The sequence below is a fragment of the Myotis myotis genome, unplaced genomic scaffold (genome assembly GCF_014108235.1).
Source record: "Myotis myotis isolate mMyoMyo1 unplaced genomic scaffold, mMyoMyo1.p scaffold_m19_p_10, whole genome shotgun sequence".
NCBI lineage: Eukaryota > Metazoa > Chordata > Mammalia > Chiroptera > Vespertilionidae > Myotis > Myotis myotis.
Window position 1 is genome coordinate 74,626,495 of NW_023416314.1, and position 20,915 is coordinate 74,647,409.

At 43.4% G+C, this 20,915-nt stretch overlaps 1 protein-coding gene across 5 annotated transcripts in view; it reads right to left on the minus strand.

Annotated features, from left to right (window-relative positions):
* Positions 1 to 10,068: 10,068 nt before the first annotated feature.
* EHF (ETS homologous factor) overlaps positions 10,069 to 20,915 on the minus strand; it is a 42,243-nt gene continuing 31,396 nt past the window's right edge. For 4 of the 5 annotated variants that reach the window (XM_036326250.1, XM_036326251.1, XM_036326252.1 and 1 more), the window contains 3 exons: positions 15,901 to 15,963; positions 14,485 to 14,680; positions 10,069 to 14,382 (listed from right to left, as the gene is read on the minus strand). In XM_036326250.1, the coding sequence (XP_036182143.1) occupies positions 14,283 to 14,382; positions 14,485 to 14,680; positions 15,901 to 15,963 (359 nt within the window). In that variant the 3' untranslated portion in view covers positions 10,069 to 14,282. The remainder of the gene's footprint in view (positions 14,383 to 14,484; positions 14,681 to 15,900; positions 15,964 to 20,915) is intronic. The other variant, XM_036326249.1, reaches the window with a different exon arrangement.

The following is a 20,915-nucleotide window of genomic DNA, read 5'->3' on the forward strand; positions in this document are numbered from 1 at the left end:
CCCAGCAGGTCCAGGGGTCCCCAAAGGTGTAGATGGAGTCGGCGAAGAAGGAATGACACAGAGACAGCGTTCAGTTGATCAGCAGCCTAGCCAGGATCTCTAGCCAGGATCTCCAGCCAAGTTCTGGTCTGGATCTCCAGCGAAGTTCTGCTGTTTATTGTCTTGTTACATCTGTATTTATACCAGTTGATTTTAATCCTGTCAATTTCTATTACAAAGGTTAGGGCGTTTCTTATCTCCATTCCAGGGAGTAAAGATTATGTAGCTTAAGCATGATTGTTTGTAGTTAAAGTGATTAACTACCCGCCAGGCACTTAGTTAAGGAGTTTCATCCCCTCCCTGACTTCAGGGAAAAATTCCTACCTGGGGAAACAACCTTTCTAGGAGAGGCATCCCCTCCCTGACTTCAGGGAAAAATTCCTACCTGGGGAAACAACCTTTCTCGGAGAGGTGACCTTGGTTAAAACACACAGCGCTAAGGGGAGCAAACATATTAAGAACAGTATGCTATATACACCAGGTCCCTTGAAACATATGCTGTGCAGATGTTTCTTTCCTGCAGCGACTGTGACAAGCAGCAAGGATGGACCGCGCGACTGTGTCAAGCAGCAAGGATGGACCGGCTTCCGGCAGTGGGCTGGACTGATTGGAAATATCAAATAGAAACTAGCTGGGTAATGTATAGACTACAATAATAGTGACTGTCAGGTGGGAGTGAAAGGTGCCCTGAGGAGCAATAGTGATAAGAAATCAAGTTGGGTACCACCACTGAATGAGTAAACAAATGCACTGCTTGGAGGGTCAACCATTGTGTCTGCAAAGTATCTGTCCTATCACTTCTTATCAAGGACACTGCTAATCAATCACAGCCCCCGTGACTCTTTCCCTGAATCCTACCTGAAACTTAGAATTCTTCTCAATACAGTAGCCTGATTTTTTCCTTCTTATCAATTGAAGTATTACAACGGTGAAGCCTATCTCTGCCTTCATGCATTATTCCTACCTGGGATATTTACATGTTAACTGCTAATATATTTGATCACGAGAACAAAAACTTTAGGCTAAAGACAAAAACTCAAGGTGGAATTCCCAATATATGGGATAGGAGATCTGGAAAGAGGTGCTTTTCAATCCCAACAACTTCAATGTCCTTTACCAAAAGATAGGATTAATGGCAGAGACCCATGTTTTAAACCTATGGCAGAATTCCAGGTTTTTCTAAACAGTCATAATAGCAACTATTTCACCACTTATGCTGGTCAGGCAATGTGTTCCAACCTTGGTTTTGCCTCTAAGGTCCCATGTACTCATCACTTTTTATGTTTCAGGGACCTGGCTCTCAACAGATTTTATGGCAAATCAATTGGTTGCCCAATGATCAATTTTCCTAGCAAAAAGATCTCCTTCTTTCCCAGCAGTCATGAATCCCTCTCTCCCACTTCCTCCAATCTACCCAACCAGAATGACACAGTGTGTGACTGACATGTAGACTAGTCCTCCCACGTATGTCCTAAGAGCCAGTTTCCAGGGAAACAGAATAACAGAACAGGTGGTCAGGGCCATGCCATGCCCATGCTTTGGAAAGCCACTGGAAATGACTGGTGGGTGAGTCATGTGGTTGTGTCACTACGTTTGCTTACAGGGACCAAAGCTGTATTTGTGTCCATTCAAGCTTATAGATTTAGGGAAGAAACAATCTCAGGAAAAAGCCAGAGGCTCACATTACTCCAAATTATCCACAAAAGGTAGGTGCTAAGTTTCCTGAGCATGGAGATAGGATAGACTTTGAAACTTTATTGAAAAGTACCTGTCCCCATTGTAGTGGGCCATTTGCAAAGAGATGTTTACCTATGAAAAAAGGAGATTTTGTCCTTCCATATATCCAGGGGGGCAGGTGGGAGGCGATTCTAGGGCAGCCTTTGAAATTGCTGGTTGATATAATAGAAAGAACATATAACTTGGTTTCAGAAAACCTGCCTTCAAGTTCTTCATGGCCATATAATCTCGGGTGAGTCTCTTAACTCCCCCGACCCTCCATTTTATCAACTGTAAAATGGTGACAATAATTATAGGGTACGAGATGAAACGTCGAGACAGCTTATGTGAATCTCCTGGTGTGATGTAGGTGCTCAATGAACATTTCATTCCTTATTCATTCTCTTTCCAGTTTTTTCAGATATAGGAAGTTAGGCTTGGAGAGATTCGATGATTTGCCAAAGAATTTCACGCATCAATGGTGAAGAACGGACATCCATTCTCTGTCTGGAAAGTGGGAGAACTGGAGCTCAAGTCTAGTTAGTTTTCTGATTTAAAATTTAATGCATTTTTTTAAAATTCTTTTTGCCTTCTCGCCTACCAACATCCGTTGGGACTGAGATTGAAGAGGGGAACACAAGTTCTTTGGATCGAGAGAGAAGAAAACTCCGACAGGGAGAGCTCACTGGGAGAAGCACTTCGCTCTGTGGTGGTGGTATCTTCTCCAGCGAGAGAATGAGGCAGAGGCAGCACCTGGAGGGTCCAGCCCAGCATCACTGCATGTGGGCGCTCACAGCAGTCACCTGGCACAGCCCACCCAACACCATGTCTCTGTAAAAGCAAAACCATGTAATGACAACTCCCACGTACTGACTGCTTCTCGTGTGGCCAGTCACAGACCAAATATCCAACTTCACAAGGTAGTTGTGAAGTTGCAAAAGGGCATCATATATAAAACCCTTAGTAGAGCCCCTGGCATCTAGTAAGTGCTCAACAAACGGTAGCTGCTGGCACTGTATATACATGGTCTCATTTCATCTTTCCTTCCATAGCCAATGACTATCCCACGCCTTTGTGAAGAGTTTCCTGGTTGTCGGAACCAAACATTAACCTTTCTCTCCTCTGTGCATGAATCCCTTACTCTGCACCACTCACACACCACATACATACTCCCTAAGACCAGTGCTATTTGTGGGCATGCATGCATTCCTGCTGCAGGGGCTGGACAGAGTCCAATGTGTGGTTCCACCATTATTATTACTGGGACCAATCAGACTCAAGAAAAGTCAGTACCTCTCATGAGTCTTGAATTTTGTGTTTTGGGCAAAATTCTACTTCCTATTTCTAAGAAAGCTTACTCAAAGAAGGAAGGTTTGAACAGATGAATGAAGTTCCTTCTTTGAGTAAGCTTTCTTAGAAACAGGAAGTAGTATTTTGCTGAAAACAAAAAAATAAACAGGTCCCTGGGGCATTGAGTATAATTTGAAATTCAAAAGTCATCAAATTCATTTAATAGAAAAAAGAATTTAGCCCTGTCCAGGTAGCTCAGTGGGTTAGAGTTGCCCCAGTATACCATAGTTGAGGGTTTGATCCCATTCAGGGCACATACATACTAAATCAACCAATGAATGCATAAATAAGTAGAACAACAAATCTCTCTCTCTCTCTCTCTCTCTCTCTCTCTCTCTCTCTCAATTAAAAAATAAAATAGAAAGAATTTACAAGTCACTTTAATAAATATAATTTAATTTATTCTCAAAATAAATAAATAGTTTGACAAAATTATAAAGATTGAAATAAATGCTGGGCTAGATCCAAACTTATTTTCATAAATTTCTGGAACTTTCTATTTGGAACAACCTCAGAGATGACCTGGTCTAACCTGTTGATTTACAGATGAAGAAACCAAAGCAAGAGAGTTTAAGAAACTTGCCTAAGGGCCCATGGCCACTCAATGGCGGAGCTATGACTGGAACCCAAGTTCCATCTTCCTGCATTTTTCTATTATTGATCACACTGCCATGCATTACCCTGGTTATTTGGCTTCTCCCCCACAAAGCATAAGTTCCAACTTAGAATGCCTGCTTGTTCATGAGGAAGCTAAGGCTTAAAGAAGTTAAGTCAGTTGTCCAAGGCCACCCAGCTTGTAGTGAAGGTGTGAGATTTGGAACTGGGGTTGTTCCAACTAAAATGGTGTGATTTTTTTACTCCATGAGCCTGTTTTTCAGTCCTGGGACTTAAAGATATCTCCTTCCCAAAGAAAGAATGGGCATCAGGGATGGAGGCAGCATGGTGAGGTAGTACTGGAAGTCAAGCGGGCTCTCACACTAACCTGCCATGTGAACTTGGACCTGCCACTTGACTTTGCCTTTACTCTGTCGTGGGCACTGTGGCAGCAGCTGGTGCAGTGCTAGGCGCCTGGGTTGTGATCAACACATAGCTAACAGCTGTTGAATAGGTGAAGCATATTTCCCCCTGTATATGCCAGACAGCCACATCCTTTACTTTTTGCTTTCTCTCTCACGGGGAACTTCAGGACAGAGTCCAACATGGGCCCAGAATCCCGTGTACCCCCATTAAGGTGAGATGTGTCCTCAGGTCAAATTTAAGAGATGTCTTCTGTTTTCACAGCTTCAGCAGGGATCCCAGACTCTATCTTACGTGAATACACTGTTTGTTTTTCTTCTTCTCTGTCTGTTTGCCATTGGAAAAGTCCATTCATGCTGAATGACATGACTAAACAGTCAAGGAGAGAACAGTTGGTGTGTTTATAGCTCTTAGGTAAATACCACTTGTTATTGTCACTATGAGGCTTTCAGAGAGGTGGCACCAGTCCTGGTCCGGGACTGTCCTCTTGTCAGTTCTGTCTTTCAGCAACCTGGAAAGACGGTTTGAAAAAAAAGGGAGTCTGAAAGGGACTGGTGAGTAAGGGGAAGGAAGGGTATGAGAAAGAAACCGGGACACTGAACGAGACACAGAGAGCAGGGGAGAGAGAGGACAGGCATGCACACAACCGCGTGCACACGTGCGTGCGCGCACACACACACACACACACACAGACGTGCTCAATGAAGCAGCACAAAGACGTCAGAGAGCTGATGATTTGATGCTTAATGTGATCTTTTTCCAGATACACACTCTCGTGTACTCCTTCCTTAGCACTGCTAGGGACCTCTGCATGCATCATTTCTCAGCAGCTCTTGCCTTGTTCTTTCTGGCTCCACACCTGCTTCCACTAACATCTAGGATGTGCAATTTTTCCTCCCAGACGTGTCTGGGACCCAGATGGGAGTTGATGTTGGCTGGATTAGAAGAATCAGCCTAAGAAGGTTGCAGGGCATCACCAGGAAGGCCAGGAGGAAAAGGACCCTTTTTGGGGACGTCTCTATGTTGGCGATGGAAGATCCATGTGATTATGAGAAACACAGGACTCAAAAAGCTCACCTGTGGATGAAAGGATGCATGAACAGGAGCTCCCCTCCTAGCTAAGAGCCTGGGTGACCTGGAGTCTGTGCATTAAGCTCTCTGTGCTCTTATGATGGGAGTTTGCACCAAATGAGCATCTCTTAGACTAAACAGTATTTGGATCAGACACCAAATCCTCTTTGAATCTTAGTCCCTGGTTAGAAACGATCAGGTATGACTTTAACTCAGAGGAAAATGGCTTGAAAACAGCCCTGTTGGCTAGGTATCATTGTGCTCCCAGACTAACCACTCTAAATACTTCTCTTTGAGTTGTCGCAAATTTAGTAATAATTCCTTTACTTCATTCAGTGCCTCATTCTTTTCATAACACTGTCCAAAAAAGACAATAGAGTATGATGATAAAGACCCAAACTCTGGACTCAGCCAGAGAGCAGTTCAAATCTCAGCTCAGACACATACCAGGAAGGTGAGTTCAAGCAAGAGCCTCTGCCTCTGTGAACCTCAGTTTCCTCATCTGCAAAATGGAGACAACGTAGTAACTGTCTCATGGGGTTAGAATGAGCATTAAAAGTAAAAAAAAAAAAAAAAAAAAAAAAAAGCGAAGTGCTTAGCACAGTGCCTTTATGTATAAACCATCCATAAATTATAGAATTATTAAATATTAGAATCTCTCCACTCCATTCCCACAATACCAATAGGAAGTTGGTATTTGTCTCCATCTAAAAGGTGAAGAAACTAAAGAATAGAGAATTTGAGTGACATGTTCACAGTCTGAAGCCAGGACCAGAAAGAAAACAACCTGTATCTACCTGTATCCTTATGACATCTCTGAACTGAGCGTTCAAGGGGCTAAGCTTTGGGCAGAGCATGTAAAGAGAGAGGAGAGCTGAGATTTAATCTTGGGAAGCACACACAGTTAGAAGGATGGGGAGAATAAGAACTGAAGAGTGAGTACTCAGGAAAGCAGAAGAAGAAAACTGTTACAGAAAACAAGGGAATAGATCTTTTCCAAAAGTAGAGAGCAGGTCACCTGTGTCAAAAATCATAAAGTCAAATAAAAGGTTTTGGAATCTGAATATATTTAATTCAACAAATATTTATGGAGTCACATACATACGTTAGGCACCTCCTAGCTCTAGGAATATGTTGGTGCACATGGCAGACTAGGTCCCCGCTCTCCTGGAGCTTACTATTTGGCAGGAAAAGTAAAATACTAGAAAAGTAAACTAATAAATTAAAAATATAATTTCAGTAATTTCAGATAGTGTAAGTTCTGAGAAGAAGATAAACGGAAGATAATGCATTAGGAAGTGATGGGAGGCAGGTGAGCCACTGGAGCCAGTGCGATCAGTTAGCAAAGGCGACTTCTTGAACTGAGACCCGCATGACTGGAAGGAGCCAGCCTCATAAAGATCCAAAGTGCATTTTAGAAAGAAGGAACCGCTAAAGCAAAGTCCCTGAGGCCAGGATGAATTTGACTATGTCCTTTAAGGGCATTTTCAGTGAGTTGATGTGAACAGAAGCCAGATTGTGATAGACAACAACTGACTTATAGGGAAATTGGTTGCCTATGGGTGAACTACTTATTCAGGAAGGTGGTCTTAAAAAGAAGGAAGAAAATGGTACTACTGCCTTTTAGAGCAGAGAGTGGGCAGTGCCAGCCATTCCTATTTGGGGATCTTGCCTTTCCCTTACCATTTCATGATCTCCCCCCACTGCCAGTATTCTCAACCTGAAAGCCACCTCCTTGGAAGGAACATTCATATTAATGACTGTAGGGTATTTGTGGGGTTTGGAGATAAGAATAATCAAATCCTCCCACACCAAGACTCCACTGACAGCATCAAACTTGTTTGCACTGGTAAATGCTGTCACCATTCCAGCAAACACAGAGATATTTGCTTTGGGTCTTTATTTTTTTGTTCTCTATGATTCAGGGTCACCTTTGGTTTCTATGGCTAACTGGATCTTATTTCACTGTTGGTTAGTTTTGCTCACTACCTTTCCCACCCTTACCCAATCCTCCCAGGCTAGATTCTAGAGTAGTTATGTCCAATAGAACTTTCGTTGATTATGGAAATGTTCTGTATCTGCACTGTCCAATACAGTAACCACCAGCCGCATGTGGCTATTCAGCATTTGGGATGTGGATAGTGCAATTAAGAAACTACATTTTTTATTAATAAAATTTGAACTAATTTAAGCTTAAATAGCCACATGTGGCTAGTCTCTGTAGTTTTGCACAGATGGTTATAAAGAGTTAACATTCAGGAGAGCCTGGACAGCATGGCTCAGTGGTTGAGCATCGACCTAGCTGTATTTCTAGCTGTACAGCCTTGACCAGGTTCAATTCCTGGTCAGGGCATATGCCCGGGTTGCAAGCTTGATCCTCAGTGTGAGGCATGCAGGCGGCAACCAATCAATGATTCTCGCTCATCATTGATGTTTCTATCTCTCTCTCCCTCTCCTTTCCTTTCTGAAATCAATAAAAATATATTTTTTAAAAAATCAGGAGAGTTTATAGTTCCCAAAGAAGTCACTTTGCAAGTTCATGGTGATTTCTGAGAAATGTGTTAATGAAAATAAGTAATGCCCAAGGCAGTGAGGGGATTTCTTTTCATTGAGAATAAAAGAAAAGGAATATATACAAAGTTGGCCAAGTTTGATGCGCATGAATATTTTCAGCATACTAATTTGGCCCGATATGAAAATATTGCTTCTTCTACATCAGAGAAGTAGTCTTTAAAGAACATCATTTCCATAAGTGTGTTTTATTTTAAAGGGTACTGGTTTCATAAAAATGTCTTTGATGAAAAGAATCTGTTGTTAAATGGGCTTGGGAAATTGGGAGCACTTTTCCTCTCTCATAGATTCACAATGCACATTGTCACAATAAAGGCTCTGAGAAATTCTAACAGTAGGTAACTCTGAAATACATTGTTTAACTCAGTATTAACCATGCAACTGTATGTGTATGTGCATGTGTGTGTGATATTAGTATCACGGCAAACTAGAGAATATTAGGGTTAAGTGTATGGACTTTGGGAAAGTCCCACATATTTCTAGCTGTTCAACCTTGAGAAAGTCATTTAACCTTTTCTGACCTTCATTTTTCCCTCTTTTAAAAATTGGGAGTAATTTCTCTCTATCACAGCCTTCCATGAAGATCAAATGGATGTCAAGAATATATCACAGATTCTGGGACCAAGGGGATCTTCCCAAAATGGTTGGCTATTATTATTTTCATTATTATTTATGAAGTCAAGTGACTGAATGGCTGGGACTTTCTGGGCCCAGGAGAAATATGTTATGAACTGGTAGTGCTCGCTACTGCTTTGAAATATTTTTAAGTATTGTATTGGAAGCTTGAATGCGAGAGCAATCTTTTCTACCTTCCTTTGTATATATCCTTCACTAAGAATGTACACTTGGCGACAGAACTTAGAATACGGAACCAAGAGAGACAGAACCTAGGCACAGGACCTACACAGAACTCTCTAGAGACAGAAGAACTTTGCTGGAGAGAACATGGCAAAAGTTCCTGGACAGAAACTGGCCTCAGAACCTAGAGACAGAACCTAGCGAGAGAACATGGCAAAAGATCCTGCACTGAACCTGACTACAGAAATTGGCAAGAGAACCTGACTAGAACCTGGTAACTGAACCTGGCTGGAGAACCTGGACAGAACCTGGCTGGAGAATCTAGCAAGGGAACATGGCTACAGAACCTGGCTGGAGAACCTAGCAAGAGAACATGGACACAGACCCTGGCAGGAGATCCTAACCAGAACTTCGCTGGAGATCCAGACCAGAACTTGGCTGGAGATCCTGGATGGAGATCCTGGCTAGCCTGCTGATCAACTGAACGCTGTCCCCATGTCATTCCTTCTTCGCCGACTCCATCCACGCCTTTGGGGACCCCTGGACCTGCTGGGGTTGGACCTCGGCATGTCTCTGTTTTGATTTTACCATAGCTGGATTTCATATCTTCATTTGTTCTTTAGCTGCACAAATAAAATCAATTTCATTTCTCAGTCCCAAAAAAAAAAAAAAAAAAAAAAAAAAAGAATGTACACTTGGCATTGAATGCCTTCTTGCATTCATTCTCAACACAAAGCCAGAGGGGGTCTTTTTAAACCAGAAGTTGGAGCATGTCACTCTTCTGTGTCTCTCCCCTCGCCCCCTCCCCATCCCCCATCCCATCTCACTCAAAAGAAAACCTAGAGCCTTCATTAATGGCCTCTAAGTTCTACGTGATCTGGTCGACTGGGGCCTCTTTTATGCTATTTCCTTCTATTGCTTAGTCTATCTACTCTGATAAACAGATTTTCTTGCTGTTCCTTGGATATGTTAGAAACACACTTACCTCAGGACCTTTGCACTTGCTGGTCCCTTTAATAAAGAATCATTTCCCCAGTTATTATCATGGCTCCTTCCCTTATATCCTTCAGATATTTACTGGAATGTTTCATTCTTAATCCTGCCTAAACTTGCAGTATATCCTACATACTCCAGCACTCTCCTCTTCCTTGCTCATTTCTTGACTACACATCGGACATGCTCTGTTTTGTCCATTAGTGCTTCGTTTCTTGTCCATTTCCATTTGATAGAACATAAACTTCACAAGAGCAGTGTGTTTTGTCTCTCATTCTGTGCCATAACTCAGTGCCTAGGACAGTGCCTGGCACAGAGTGGATGTTCAATAAAGGCTTATTGAATAAATAAATGCGAAAACTGCATAGGTTTTGTTGCTATAGACTACGTGCATTTCCTCTAAGCCCAGCTGTGGATGGCTTGTGGAAGCACGGAACACACAGTTACAAGATGGTCTATGTGGTTTTTATTAGTGCTTTCTGGGACCCAGCAAACAAAAAAACCAAAACAAACATATTTTGAAAAATATAATTCTTTCATAGAAGAGGAATACTCAATTTGAATTTAACATAGTTAAAAGGGCAAGATTTCTGATCTTTAAAAAATAGTTGTAATAGGGTCATTTCCTACAAATTGTCTACCCAGAAATCAGATGGGAAGAAAAGCAAGGTTTATGCAGACAGCTATGAAAAGATTAATCCCAATTCAGCTAAATTTGTGACCGTTTACACATTTCAGTGGTTCATAAGGCACAGCTTCAATGTGTTTTTATTAAACGCTGTATCTCTTATTGCAGAAATGAGGTTAATTCAGCTCTGATATTGTGACTGCTAGGTTGTTCTTCCTTTCAGACAGTAAGTGTTCATCCATTAGGTTTATATGGAGCATCTATTACACCCCATATAATTAGATAAACTCTTCACATACTTGGTTTCATGCAGTGCATATAGGCACTTGAAAATTTTTTTTTAAACTACAGAAGAATAATATGATTGCTTTCCCTCTTACTATTTTTCCTATCTTTTATACATTTGGAAAACATCACACTTGCAAAACTAAAATCTAACATGCATGACTCACCTTATCAAAAGATCCCTCCATATTTTTCAAAAAGCAAAAAAAATATATAAACCAATCCCCAAATACTAAAACTTAGAATTGCTTTACACTTAAATAGCAATTTACATCATATAAACACATTCATAATCTTCATTGGTTAAAACAGGTCAAAGGTACATTCCTGGTTTCTTATACCAGACAAATCTCACAGTTCCTAATAAAGCAACAGAATTCTCATCCAACACATGACTTTCGGGAGCAAACGGCCTGTTTTGGTTTCATTTCAGTGAAGGTTGGAAGGCAAAGTAAGGAGTCTCACAATAAAATGTTCTTCTAATAGGGTCACATGTCCTTGAAGTTATGGCCGTTGTGCTCTTATTCCGGTGAAGAAATGATTCACATCCCAATTCTGGGTCTGGCCTCCCAATCCAAGGAGTCTTCCAGAAGACATTCATTTGTTAACTCAACAAATATGTATTGAGCACCTATCTCATGCTAGGTGCAGAGGGGAAATATTGATAAGATGTAGTCCCTGTCCACAAAGAGCTTACAGTCTAGAAAGGCAAACACTTTGAGAAAGGACTAGCTTGTCTAAAGGAAAACTCATAACCTGGGTCTGCCTGGCTCAGAAGGCAAGTTCAAGAAGCTGTCGGTATGGCCCTGGGAGACAGGGCCGTACTCAAGTTTCGTCAAGTCAAATAACTAGGCACCATGGATAACCTGAGTCTGGTAACATCTTAGCAATACATCTCCTGCCTCGGGTTCCCATGAAAACTACATGTAAGAGTCTAAGCCTTTCGCTTAAGGAAGGTGACCATGTGAGCACCCAGCACAGACAAGCTTCTCAAGGGAGAAACTGTGTGTCCCCCGCAAAGAAGGGGTTGCTTCACTTGATGCTGGCTTATCTCTGGGATTTTACTCTCCCTTTCAACACTGTGGTGGGAAGTATTCTGTTCACACCCCAAGTTGGCATGGCTCGATTACCTTGAGTTCTCCAAGTCACGAACAGCACAGAGAAAATGCATCAAACTCAAGCCAAGACAATAGAGAGATAATCTGAGAACTTAATACTCCAGCCTATTTAAGTAGGAACTGGGTGCCAAGAAACCGTCATTCTCAAGAAATAACACAATCTGCTAATTATCTGCAGAACTGTTCCAGTCGGTACTCCCCAGTCTCGCTTACTACCTAGCAAAGATTGCTCTTCAACAGAGAAGGTGCAGAAAGAGCCAATTTGGAGGAATATAAGAAACTTACAGGGGAAGGGCAAATACAGAGAACAATCTAGTCACCTTAAGTGACAAATAAGCAAAGCCAAGGGAGGAATAGCAGAGAGAGGATTAGCAGGTGCCCCTAATATCTTCACACAATTCAGACGCACACTGACACTCAAACAGTCATGTGTTGACACCAGTTCAAATATCTGGATGTTTAATTCATTCTGTGTGAAGTATAGTCAAATGCTGGGAAGGCCTCACAGTTCTTAGCCTGGCTTGGAAAACAAGGTGTGCCTTTTACAGGAATGTGTCGGAGCTGGGTTGCTCACTGTTATTTCTCTTGGTTCCCTCAGTAACTGTTACTTAACAACACGAAGTAACACCTTTGTGGAGATGACCAAGCCAGGCAGAAACAAAAATGAACTTGGTTGTACCTTCAGAAGGTCATTCATCTCACTACCCTGGTGTGCAAAGATCACCATTCCTAATGGTTGTCATTATAAGGAAGACAAATTGTTAATTCTTCTTACTCCTAGCCTTCTAGATACATTACAAACACTTTGCAATCTTTGACTAAGAATTGCTCACCTCTGCTAGCTAAGACACGGTGGCAGGCGGTCCATTAGTTGATGAAGAGCACTCCCTCTTATTGGTACGTGTCTTCCGCCCCATAGTATTGCTCAAGAGAGGCAGGAGGGAGGAGAAAGCCAAGGACATGGGGATCCCAAAAGAAAAGTTGCAAAAGGGTGGATGTTCAAATCCATTTGCAAAGTGTCTACAGGCTCACAGACCTCCCAGATTACAAGACCCAGTGATAAGTCCCCAGGTACCCCCAAAAACCCCACCATTGAAGTCTCTAACTTCTTACTGACTATAGCTCCTAAGCTCTTCTCTGTTTTTCTCTTTCATCCTTTTTTTTCTATGTCTTTTTTTCTTTTTAAACTTTTTTTACTCTCTCTCTCTCTCTCTCTCTCTCTCTCTCTCTCTCTCTCTCTCTCTCTCTCTCTCTCTCTCTCTCTCTCTCTCTCTCTCTCTCTCTCTCACACACACACACACACACACATTTTCTCTCAGCATTTCTTTCTACAATATAATTTTTAGTCTGCTTTGTGATCCCAGAGAAAATGTCTTCTCTTTGTTCTTGCTACATTACTTTGTTCAATTTGTCTGACTTTGTCTCTCATCTGGGGTTCTGAAAAGAAGTCCCTCTAGTTACTTAAGCCCACTTTCCTTAATATTTTAAAAATTAGAAAGAAGCTGGACTTTGAATCTTGCTTCTGCTTCTTCTTAGGGACTAAAAGATCTTACATATCTTATTCTTCTGAGAATAAGTCACCATTGTCATCTTGACTGGCTAAATCGGTGGTTCTCAATCAAGTGCAATTTTGCCCCCCTCCTCCCCCACTCTGCCATGGGGGACACTTGAAAATGTCTGAAGACATATTTGGTTGTCACAACCTCGGAACAGGAGTGCTACTGGCCTCTAGAGGGTAGAGGTCATGGACAGTGCCACACATCCTACAATGCACAGGAGAGTCAAATAATGCACAGCAAAGAATTATTCAGCCAAAACTGTCAACTGTGTTCACTGAGAAACCATGGACTATAGGAATACAAGAGCAAACTCATTGCCACCTCCTTTTTCCCATGTAGTTTCTTAGCAATTGGGATAAAAATAACCAAGACTGGACCCTTTCTTAAGTAACTAGAAGTGAGCAGAGGTGGTGATTGAAGTTTGTTCCACCAATAATCCACGGGGAAGGGAGGAAGACAGCCTTGGCATCAGAATCATTGCTGAGTGAGAAAAAAATGCCCCCACCCTTATTCTTCTGGCTGATTTACAGATTGCAAGTCATGTGATTATGCAGTGAGTACAGTCCTCCTGGATTTTTGGAGGTCCTCCTTCTCCACGCAGTGGCTCCTAAGGGTCAGGTGAAACTTCCCAGCAGCCTCCAGTTCATGCCGTCAATAGGAGACCCCAGATGGAGCTCATCCTTGCGACCACGCCCACCTCTCTTAATGAGGCCATGTAGTTGCTTAGGTGCGAAGGACACACGCCACCTTTTCCTAAATCACTTGCATATAAAAATATTTAATGCCCTCCAATTTTTTCCCCTTCTCTCGGCAAGAAGCATGAAGGCCACAGACCCATTCTTCTTGCAAGTGGAAATGAACTTCACAATAAAGGCAAACACCCATCACAACCACATACAGCATCATAATTCACAGAAAACTGTGTACGTTGGCTCCCCAAACAGGATGTACTTCAAAGTAACAAAATGAGTTTATCAACTGTAGTGTTCCTTCTTCCCGTTAGAAGTCGATTTTTTTTTCCTCCCTCTCTCCCTCATGGTACATAAATAGCAGAGAAAAGTCGTCTTGGACATATTTACATCCAGGAGTTCCCGGCTTGCTGGGATGTGGGGTCTGTTTTGGGTTGTGTTCCAAGGGTCAGTTTTCATTTTCTCTCCATCCACGTGCGTTCTTCCCGAATTTATACACCAGTCTCCGTCCGTCCACCCGCTCCAGGATCTCTCTTTTGTAGTAATATCTGTAACAGAGGACATTGGTAAGGTGGCTGCTCAGATGAGCCTGCCGGGGACTCCCTGGTCGTGCGGCCGTCTCGTGTGCGGAGAGACCAGCACCCCCTCACCTCATGGCCCGGCTGAGTTTCTCGTAGGTCATGCTGCTGTTGTTCTTCTTTTTGCCCCACAGCTGCGCCACCGCCTCTGACTTCAAGAACCTGAAGATGCCTTCCGACCTGTCTTCCCACTTGATTAACCCTGGATTCTTGTCTGGGTTCAGGAGGATGTCCCGGATGAATTCCCATAAGTGAGTCCCTCGAGGGTCTGAGAAGCAGAAAGGGGAGTTTAGTGATGGCCGAAGTCCCAGCGAACCAGGCGCCAAGCAAGCATAGAGTTGGAACATCTTCCATCCGTCGGGAGATCCTCAATTCTCCCCCTGCCCACCCGCAAAGCCAGATCACAGAATTCCCAAATAGTGTACATATGAACAAGATGTTTGACAATGAACTAGCACAGTTTTTTTATTTTGTTTTTAGTTTGCAAAAGAGGAAACTGGGACACAGGATTTAAGTGACTTGACCACGGTTACATAGTTAACTAGTGGCAAAATCAAGAGGAAAGGATAGGTGTTAGGTGGCCTATTTTTAGAGTATCTTCTAAGTATTGTTGACAACTGTTCTGGGATTCGTTTCAACGTGTTCCTTCCCCAGAAGGCAACTTTCAACCACTTTTATTTAGCAAGTACTTCACCCGTTAAATCACTCCCACCCAGCAACTGTGCACACTGACTGGGTTCTAGTATTGTAACTCCTAGAACAGATGGGGGTGAGGTCTCCCTGAGGTTGAGGGGGCCAATTTAAAAATGAAGGGGTAACTGTAATAAGATTAGCAAATTCAACTATATCCCCCAGTAGACTTGTGACACACAAACCCACCCACGCCTACCAGTTTGAGGGGCTCTGTGGGATGACCTGGAGTAGCAGATAAGGAAGATGGCCAGTTCCCTGCAATTTTTGATTACACCATCTTCATTTATTTCTACACAACCCCCCGGCCCTACACACACACACCTTATCTCTGATATTTTGTACACTTTCATAAGGTTTTATTATTGGGGGACATACAACCCCCAAGGAGCACAGTTGAATCTTAAGAATAAAGTTATTTCTTGGAACAACAAGTCTACAAAGGTAGGAAGCCAACATTCAGCAACAGCAAATAATACTGCATCTCAGCTGTTTCTCTCTATCTTTCTCCCCCCCCTCCCCCCGCTTTTTTTTCTGGAGAAAAGGAACCTGCTAACCCCATGCCTATAGGAAATCTCAGTTTTTTAAGAACAAAGAACAGAATGAGGCCATATATTCATTGGGGGTTCCTTCAGGGGGTTACTCTGCCAGTAAGTGTTGCCTCTATTTTCTCACCCTCCCCAGTGGGAAGAATTGGAGGCAGCAGGCAGAGGCAACCTTTGTCTAAAAACTAGTGGCCTCCAATTATACCCAAGTTGCAGGACGGGCTAAGTGCCATCTGAAAGCCAGCCGACTTACTGTGCTTTTTGGTGTGGGACTTGGCAGGGTGGTCTTGCTCCTTCTTCACATCAGGTGACTCTGCTGAAGAGAAAAACAAGAGTGGTTTGATTTCCCTCTTCCCTTCAATTGTCATTTTCAATTCTTCATCTACCCGGGTAACCAACATTTATTGAGCACCTACTGCATGCCTGGCACATTTCCAATAGAGAACAGAGAGGATAACTGCTCTGGAAAAAAATACTGCAGGGTAAGAACTGAGGATAGAAGTATGGAGATTGGACTAATTGGAAATTTCATATAAGGTGGTGGTTATAGAAGAGACCAGAAGGGCGTCAGGGAGGCAGCCATGCAGAGAGCTTGTGCAAGAGTCTTCCAAGAATGAGAATAGTAAGTGCAAAGGCCCTGAGGTCAGTGTGAGTTTCTGTGTCCACAGAGCAGCAGGAAGCCAGTGTGCCAGTGAGCAAGGGGCAGAGGGGAGGAGGTCCATACCATTAAGGCTTTGTGGGATCTTAGCCTGTATTCTGAGAGATCTGTTGAGCCACTGAAGGATTTAGGTCATTGAAAGGGTTTTTGTTTTTCATGATACAAAAATGTAAACATTTATAACAAAGAAAGACGGCTTTTAAGCCAAAGGAGGGCCTTTTTTGGCATGCAAGTTTATATTTTAATCAGCCTGACAAAGAGGCCATTGACTGGCCTGAGCTCAGTACAGAGGGCCACGCGGGCTATGGAAACACAGATTAGTTTAACAAATGACTCATTATGGTAACCCTGTGACTATCACCAGCGAGGAGATGACAGAGGCGGAATAAAACTTCTTGAAAAGAAAAATAAATGATCTAGCTCTGTGTGTGTGTGTGTGTGTGTGTGTGTGTGTGTGTGTGTGTGTCAGTGGGTACTTCCCATGTCCAAGGCAGATCTTAACACACACAAAAAGTCACACAATAAAAAATCCACCAGTTTTAATAGAGTAGTCCCTAAACGCAAGCCAGTTTTGTTAAGAAATTGGGCCAGCAAAATGCATCACTTCTGCCTGTGTTACATTGGGACTTCTTAACCTAGGCTTCAGTATCGTAGGTGTGGCCTTCAGGGGCGTTTCAGACTGGCTGAAAATATATGCAAAGGGAGAGGGTCTGAAACATTCATTCAATTGTCAAGAGTGGGCCATTATTCAAAAAAAAAAAAAAAGTTTGAATAACCATCGCTCCTATTTTAAGCAGTTAAGAAGAACAGCTACTGATGTTGAGCGCTTACTATGTAAAAGGCACGGAGCAAGGCATATTACATGACTCACTTTATTTCATTCACACAATAACCCTGTGAGGTAGGTACTATTAAGACCCAGCGTTTACAGCAACGAAGGAGCTGAGACACAGAGAGGTCAAATGACTTGTCTAAAGTCATACAGCCTGAGAGGGGAGCCAAGATGCTAACACAGTCAGTTTGAACCCAGAGCCTTTACTATAACCACGAGTCTCTGCCATTTCTTAAGCTGGTGGCACATAACAGATGTGACGAAAGTCTCCCCTGCCGAGAATCAGGGCCAGTTCTCTAATCATGCTCTAGTTAGTGGGGAAAAGTAATTCCATATTTCCCAGTGCGCAGGGACACACTCGCCTCTCTGATCACCCAGCCTGCCTGGACGCGGGGCTCCCAGCAGTTTCCCTGAGAGCCGTGGTAAGCTGGGGGAGAGGGATTTAATAAGATCTGGTCAGAAAAGGAACCTCTTGTTCTGGGTAAGAGTTCCTCCGCTGGCTTTGTCAGCCAGAGACCCGCACCTGCCTTGGGTTTCTCTGAAATCCAGAAGGACAAATTCACAGGAAATGCAAGGAGACTTCACTCTCCCTCCCTGTAGGTTTCAGGGTGAGGTTGCAACATCCCATCAGGATGTGACAATATTGCAACAGGTCTGGCGCTCACCCCGGTTTCCAAGTATACATCACTCTGACAGGGCCACGTTGTTCTTCAGACAAAGAGTGGCATTTACCCAGCAGGCCACAAGCAAGGCTCGTCTTCAAATGGCAGGGCCTTTATTTCAAAGCCAAGGTTGAATTCAGAAAAAAAAACACACACACAAAACCAGTGTCTCCCAGTTTATTGGCCCCAATCATTGCGTATGGGTTCCAGGCAGGTGTCGAATCAATTACTTTGGGGTTAAGGTAACTTTGTGAATAAGATGGAAACCTTAGACCCTTCTCCCCAGAAAAAAATGCACATATTGTTCACTTGTGAAAATCTGTGGACAATCCCAGGGGTTCGTGGCTCACTTGGGAGTCCATGGACTCCAGATTAAAAAACCCCAGGCCAGATAGACCGTGAGATGTCAGCCATTTACCTGGGCTAGCTCTCTGTCCAGTTTGGAAAAGACCAAAAAAAATTATTCCCCAATACAAATGTTTCCATCATCATACGGAGGATTATGCAGCCCAAAGCTAAAGGAAACCCTCATTCTTCCAGCCTCCTTGTGCAGTCCCGAGCGTGAGGGCAAGCTCTGGAATCCCTGAGCTGTCTTCACACTAAAATCTTTTGATCTGAAACCTCCCTTTAATATGATGGCCTCTTCCCCTCCTATTCCCCTCACCCCCAATAAAAGTCAGAACCTTTGAAGGCAGCCATGTGGTTAGGTGATTCATGCTTATAAAAGGAGGGCTCGCTCTGGGGCAGTGGTCCAGCTTGGCTTTCTCTCGCTGGGCGCCCAGGCCTCTCAGGCCAAGGTCTGGCCAGGGCAGGGGCAGCACGAAGCCCCAGGTTTATGATGCAAGAGCCAGATGGTGACTTCAGCTAAGCTGCTTCGCAAGAAGAGAAGATTAGAAGCATTTGCATATGATTCAGCTGTGAGCCATTTCTTTACGGGATATACAAATTTCAGTGTTATAATAGACCGTGCCACCCTAGCTTTAGGCTCAGCAAGTCGGTGAATAAACACATCAGGCCCGAGTTGGCGTGATTGGCTCGAGGACTATCGGGCAGATCAGGAACACTGGCGGCAGCCATTTTATGAAATGGGCAGATGGAAGGGAAATCAAAACAAAGGCCGCTGCCCCGCCTGCCTTTATCACCGAGGGCATCAGTTTACCCGGCCTCGCCTTCGCTCCACGGGTAACTTGCATTAAAACATAGAAAGGTACTTAACTGCATAACTGCATTCAGTCTAATGGGAGCATGAAAGGTAAAGACTCAGACAAACGACCACGCTCTCTCCTTTTTTTTTTTCCCTGGGGGAGGGGCTCTGGGCCCATCCAATAGAATAGACACTAAACTATACTGAAAGAAATTAATAATCAAATATCCTACTGGAGGGCTGTTATGCCAAAGAATTTGGCAACCCCTGACACTCAATTGGTTCTTTAAGGGATAATTCTGGTAGAAGACCTGAATTGATGATCTCATTTTCCAGCCTGTGTTACACTCTACACTTGTGGGGTAGGGTTGAGGGGCTAGGGGGTCAAGGATCAGGGGAGATCATGGGGAGCAGATTTGTAAAGCCCATTTAAAGGAAGGCCTTTTCAGAAATAGGAGACTGTGAGTTTTCTGCCGCTGCCAATCTGAAAGCAGGAACTGGCCTCTGGGGCCCCACAGACTCTGAGGTTCAGAAGTCAGGACACGGGAGAGGCCTGGCGGGGAGGGCAGCAGGGCTGTGATTATGGCTTTTAGGTTTCCTAGGCGCCTCAAGACCTACCAACCCCCCCAGGCTCAGGAAGTGGTTGGTTCCACCTTACTTCTGGTTGGAATCTTTTGCCATAAGCCAAAGAGCCAACCGGAAGGACGTGGGCGGCGACACCTTAGGAAGTGTGAGAGGAAGTCAGAGGGGGAGCAGGCGGGTGGTTTCCTCGGCTCTGAAACCTTGCTCAGGACGGGGTGGCAACGATTGCACAGAAATGTTACCTCGATTGGCTCAGTTCCCCCAGAAGGGCAGATCCAGGGTTGGATCTGTTTCTTAATTTCCACAGATATGTAGAGTGACACAAAGTATGGGTCACTCGGGGGAGGGGGAAGTAGAGAAATGAATTGGCCTCAGTTCTTAACCTCAATCCCAGAAGCATTGACACTGGCTCCCATCCCTGTCCCGTTCCAGGGGCTTGACCGTACAAAACCTCAAACCAAAAGCTTTCATTATTTCAGTTCTCAAAAACATACTCAACAAAAGCAAAAAAAAAAAAAGGGAGGAGGGGTTGTTGTTTGATTCTGTGCTTTCTTCCCCAAACACTCATTTAAATCCAAAGTCTGAAGTTGTCCCAAATTCAATTCCAAGAAAGGGCAATTCACTTGCGACAAGTCTAAGCTCCGTTTCACAGACCCAGACAGATCCACAAGTGCGCACCCAGATTGAAGGTCAACGTGAAACCCTCTATTCATCTCCCCAATGCACTCAGTCCTACCTGGTACATGCCAAGGTACCTATTTGTAAATGGAGGGGGGAGCATAATCTGAAAGGCCCTCTCTCAGACTTTGAGCAGACCAACCCTCTCATTCAATGTAACCTTGATTGAGTCATGGATAGCCAACAGGTGCATCTAATCTTAACCAAATACAACTAACGTGAACAGAATTCAAAAAGTGACTGGAGAGTCCTGATGAGCCAGGCTTCAAGAACTGACAAAATAATGTAATTTCTGGGGTTCTGAAAATTTCCAATTGCTCCCCCTCTACCCAAAGACCATTGCCACAGGTTCACGGACCTCCGTTAGACCTTCTTTCTCTAAAGCCAAATAGTTTATCGAAAATCAAATATAGCCTTCTGCCCCCACAAGTATACTCAAGTTTGAATAATTTTATCAGACAGTTTCCCAAGAGCCGGTTTTTGTTGAAAAGAGAGTTTTTGTTATCACAAGAAGAGTGACGTGGTTTCACAGGAGACAAACACTTTTACTAGAGGCACCCGCACTGGTCATATTCCATGTACAAATATTGGCTCAAAAGCAGATCTTTTATGAATAGTAACTCTGTCCCTTTCCTCACTTTTTAATGAGAAAGACTCCAGCAAAATGGAGACATAGGATGTTGGCAATTCTCATTAAGCGACTTACATGAGG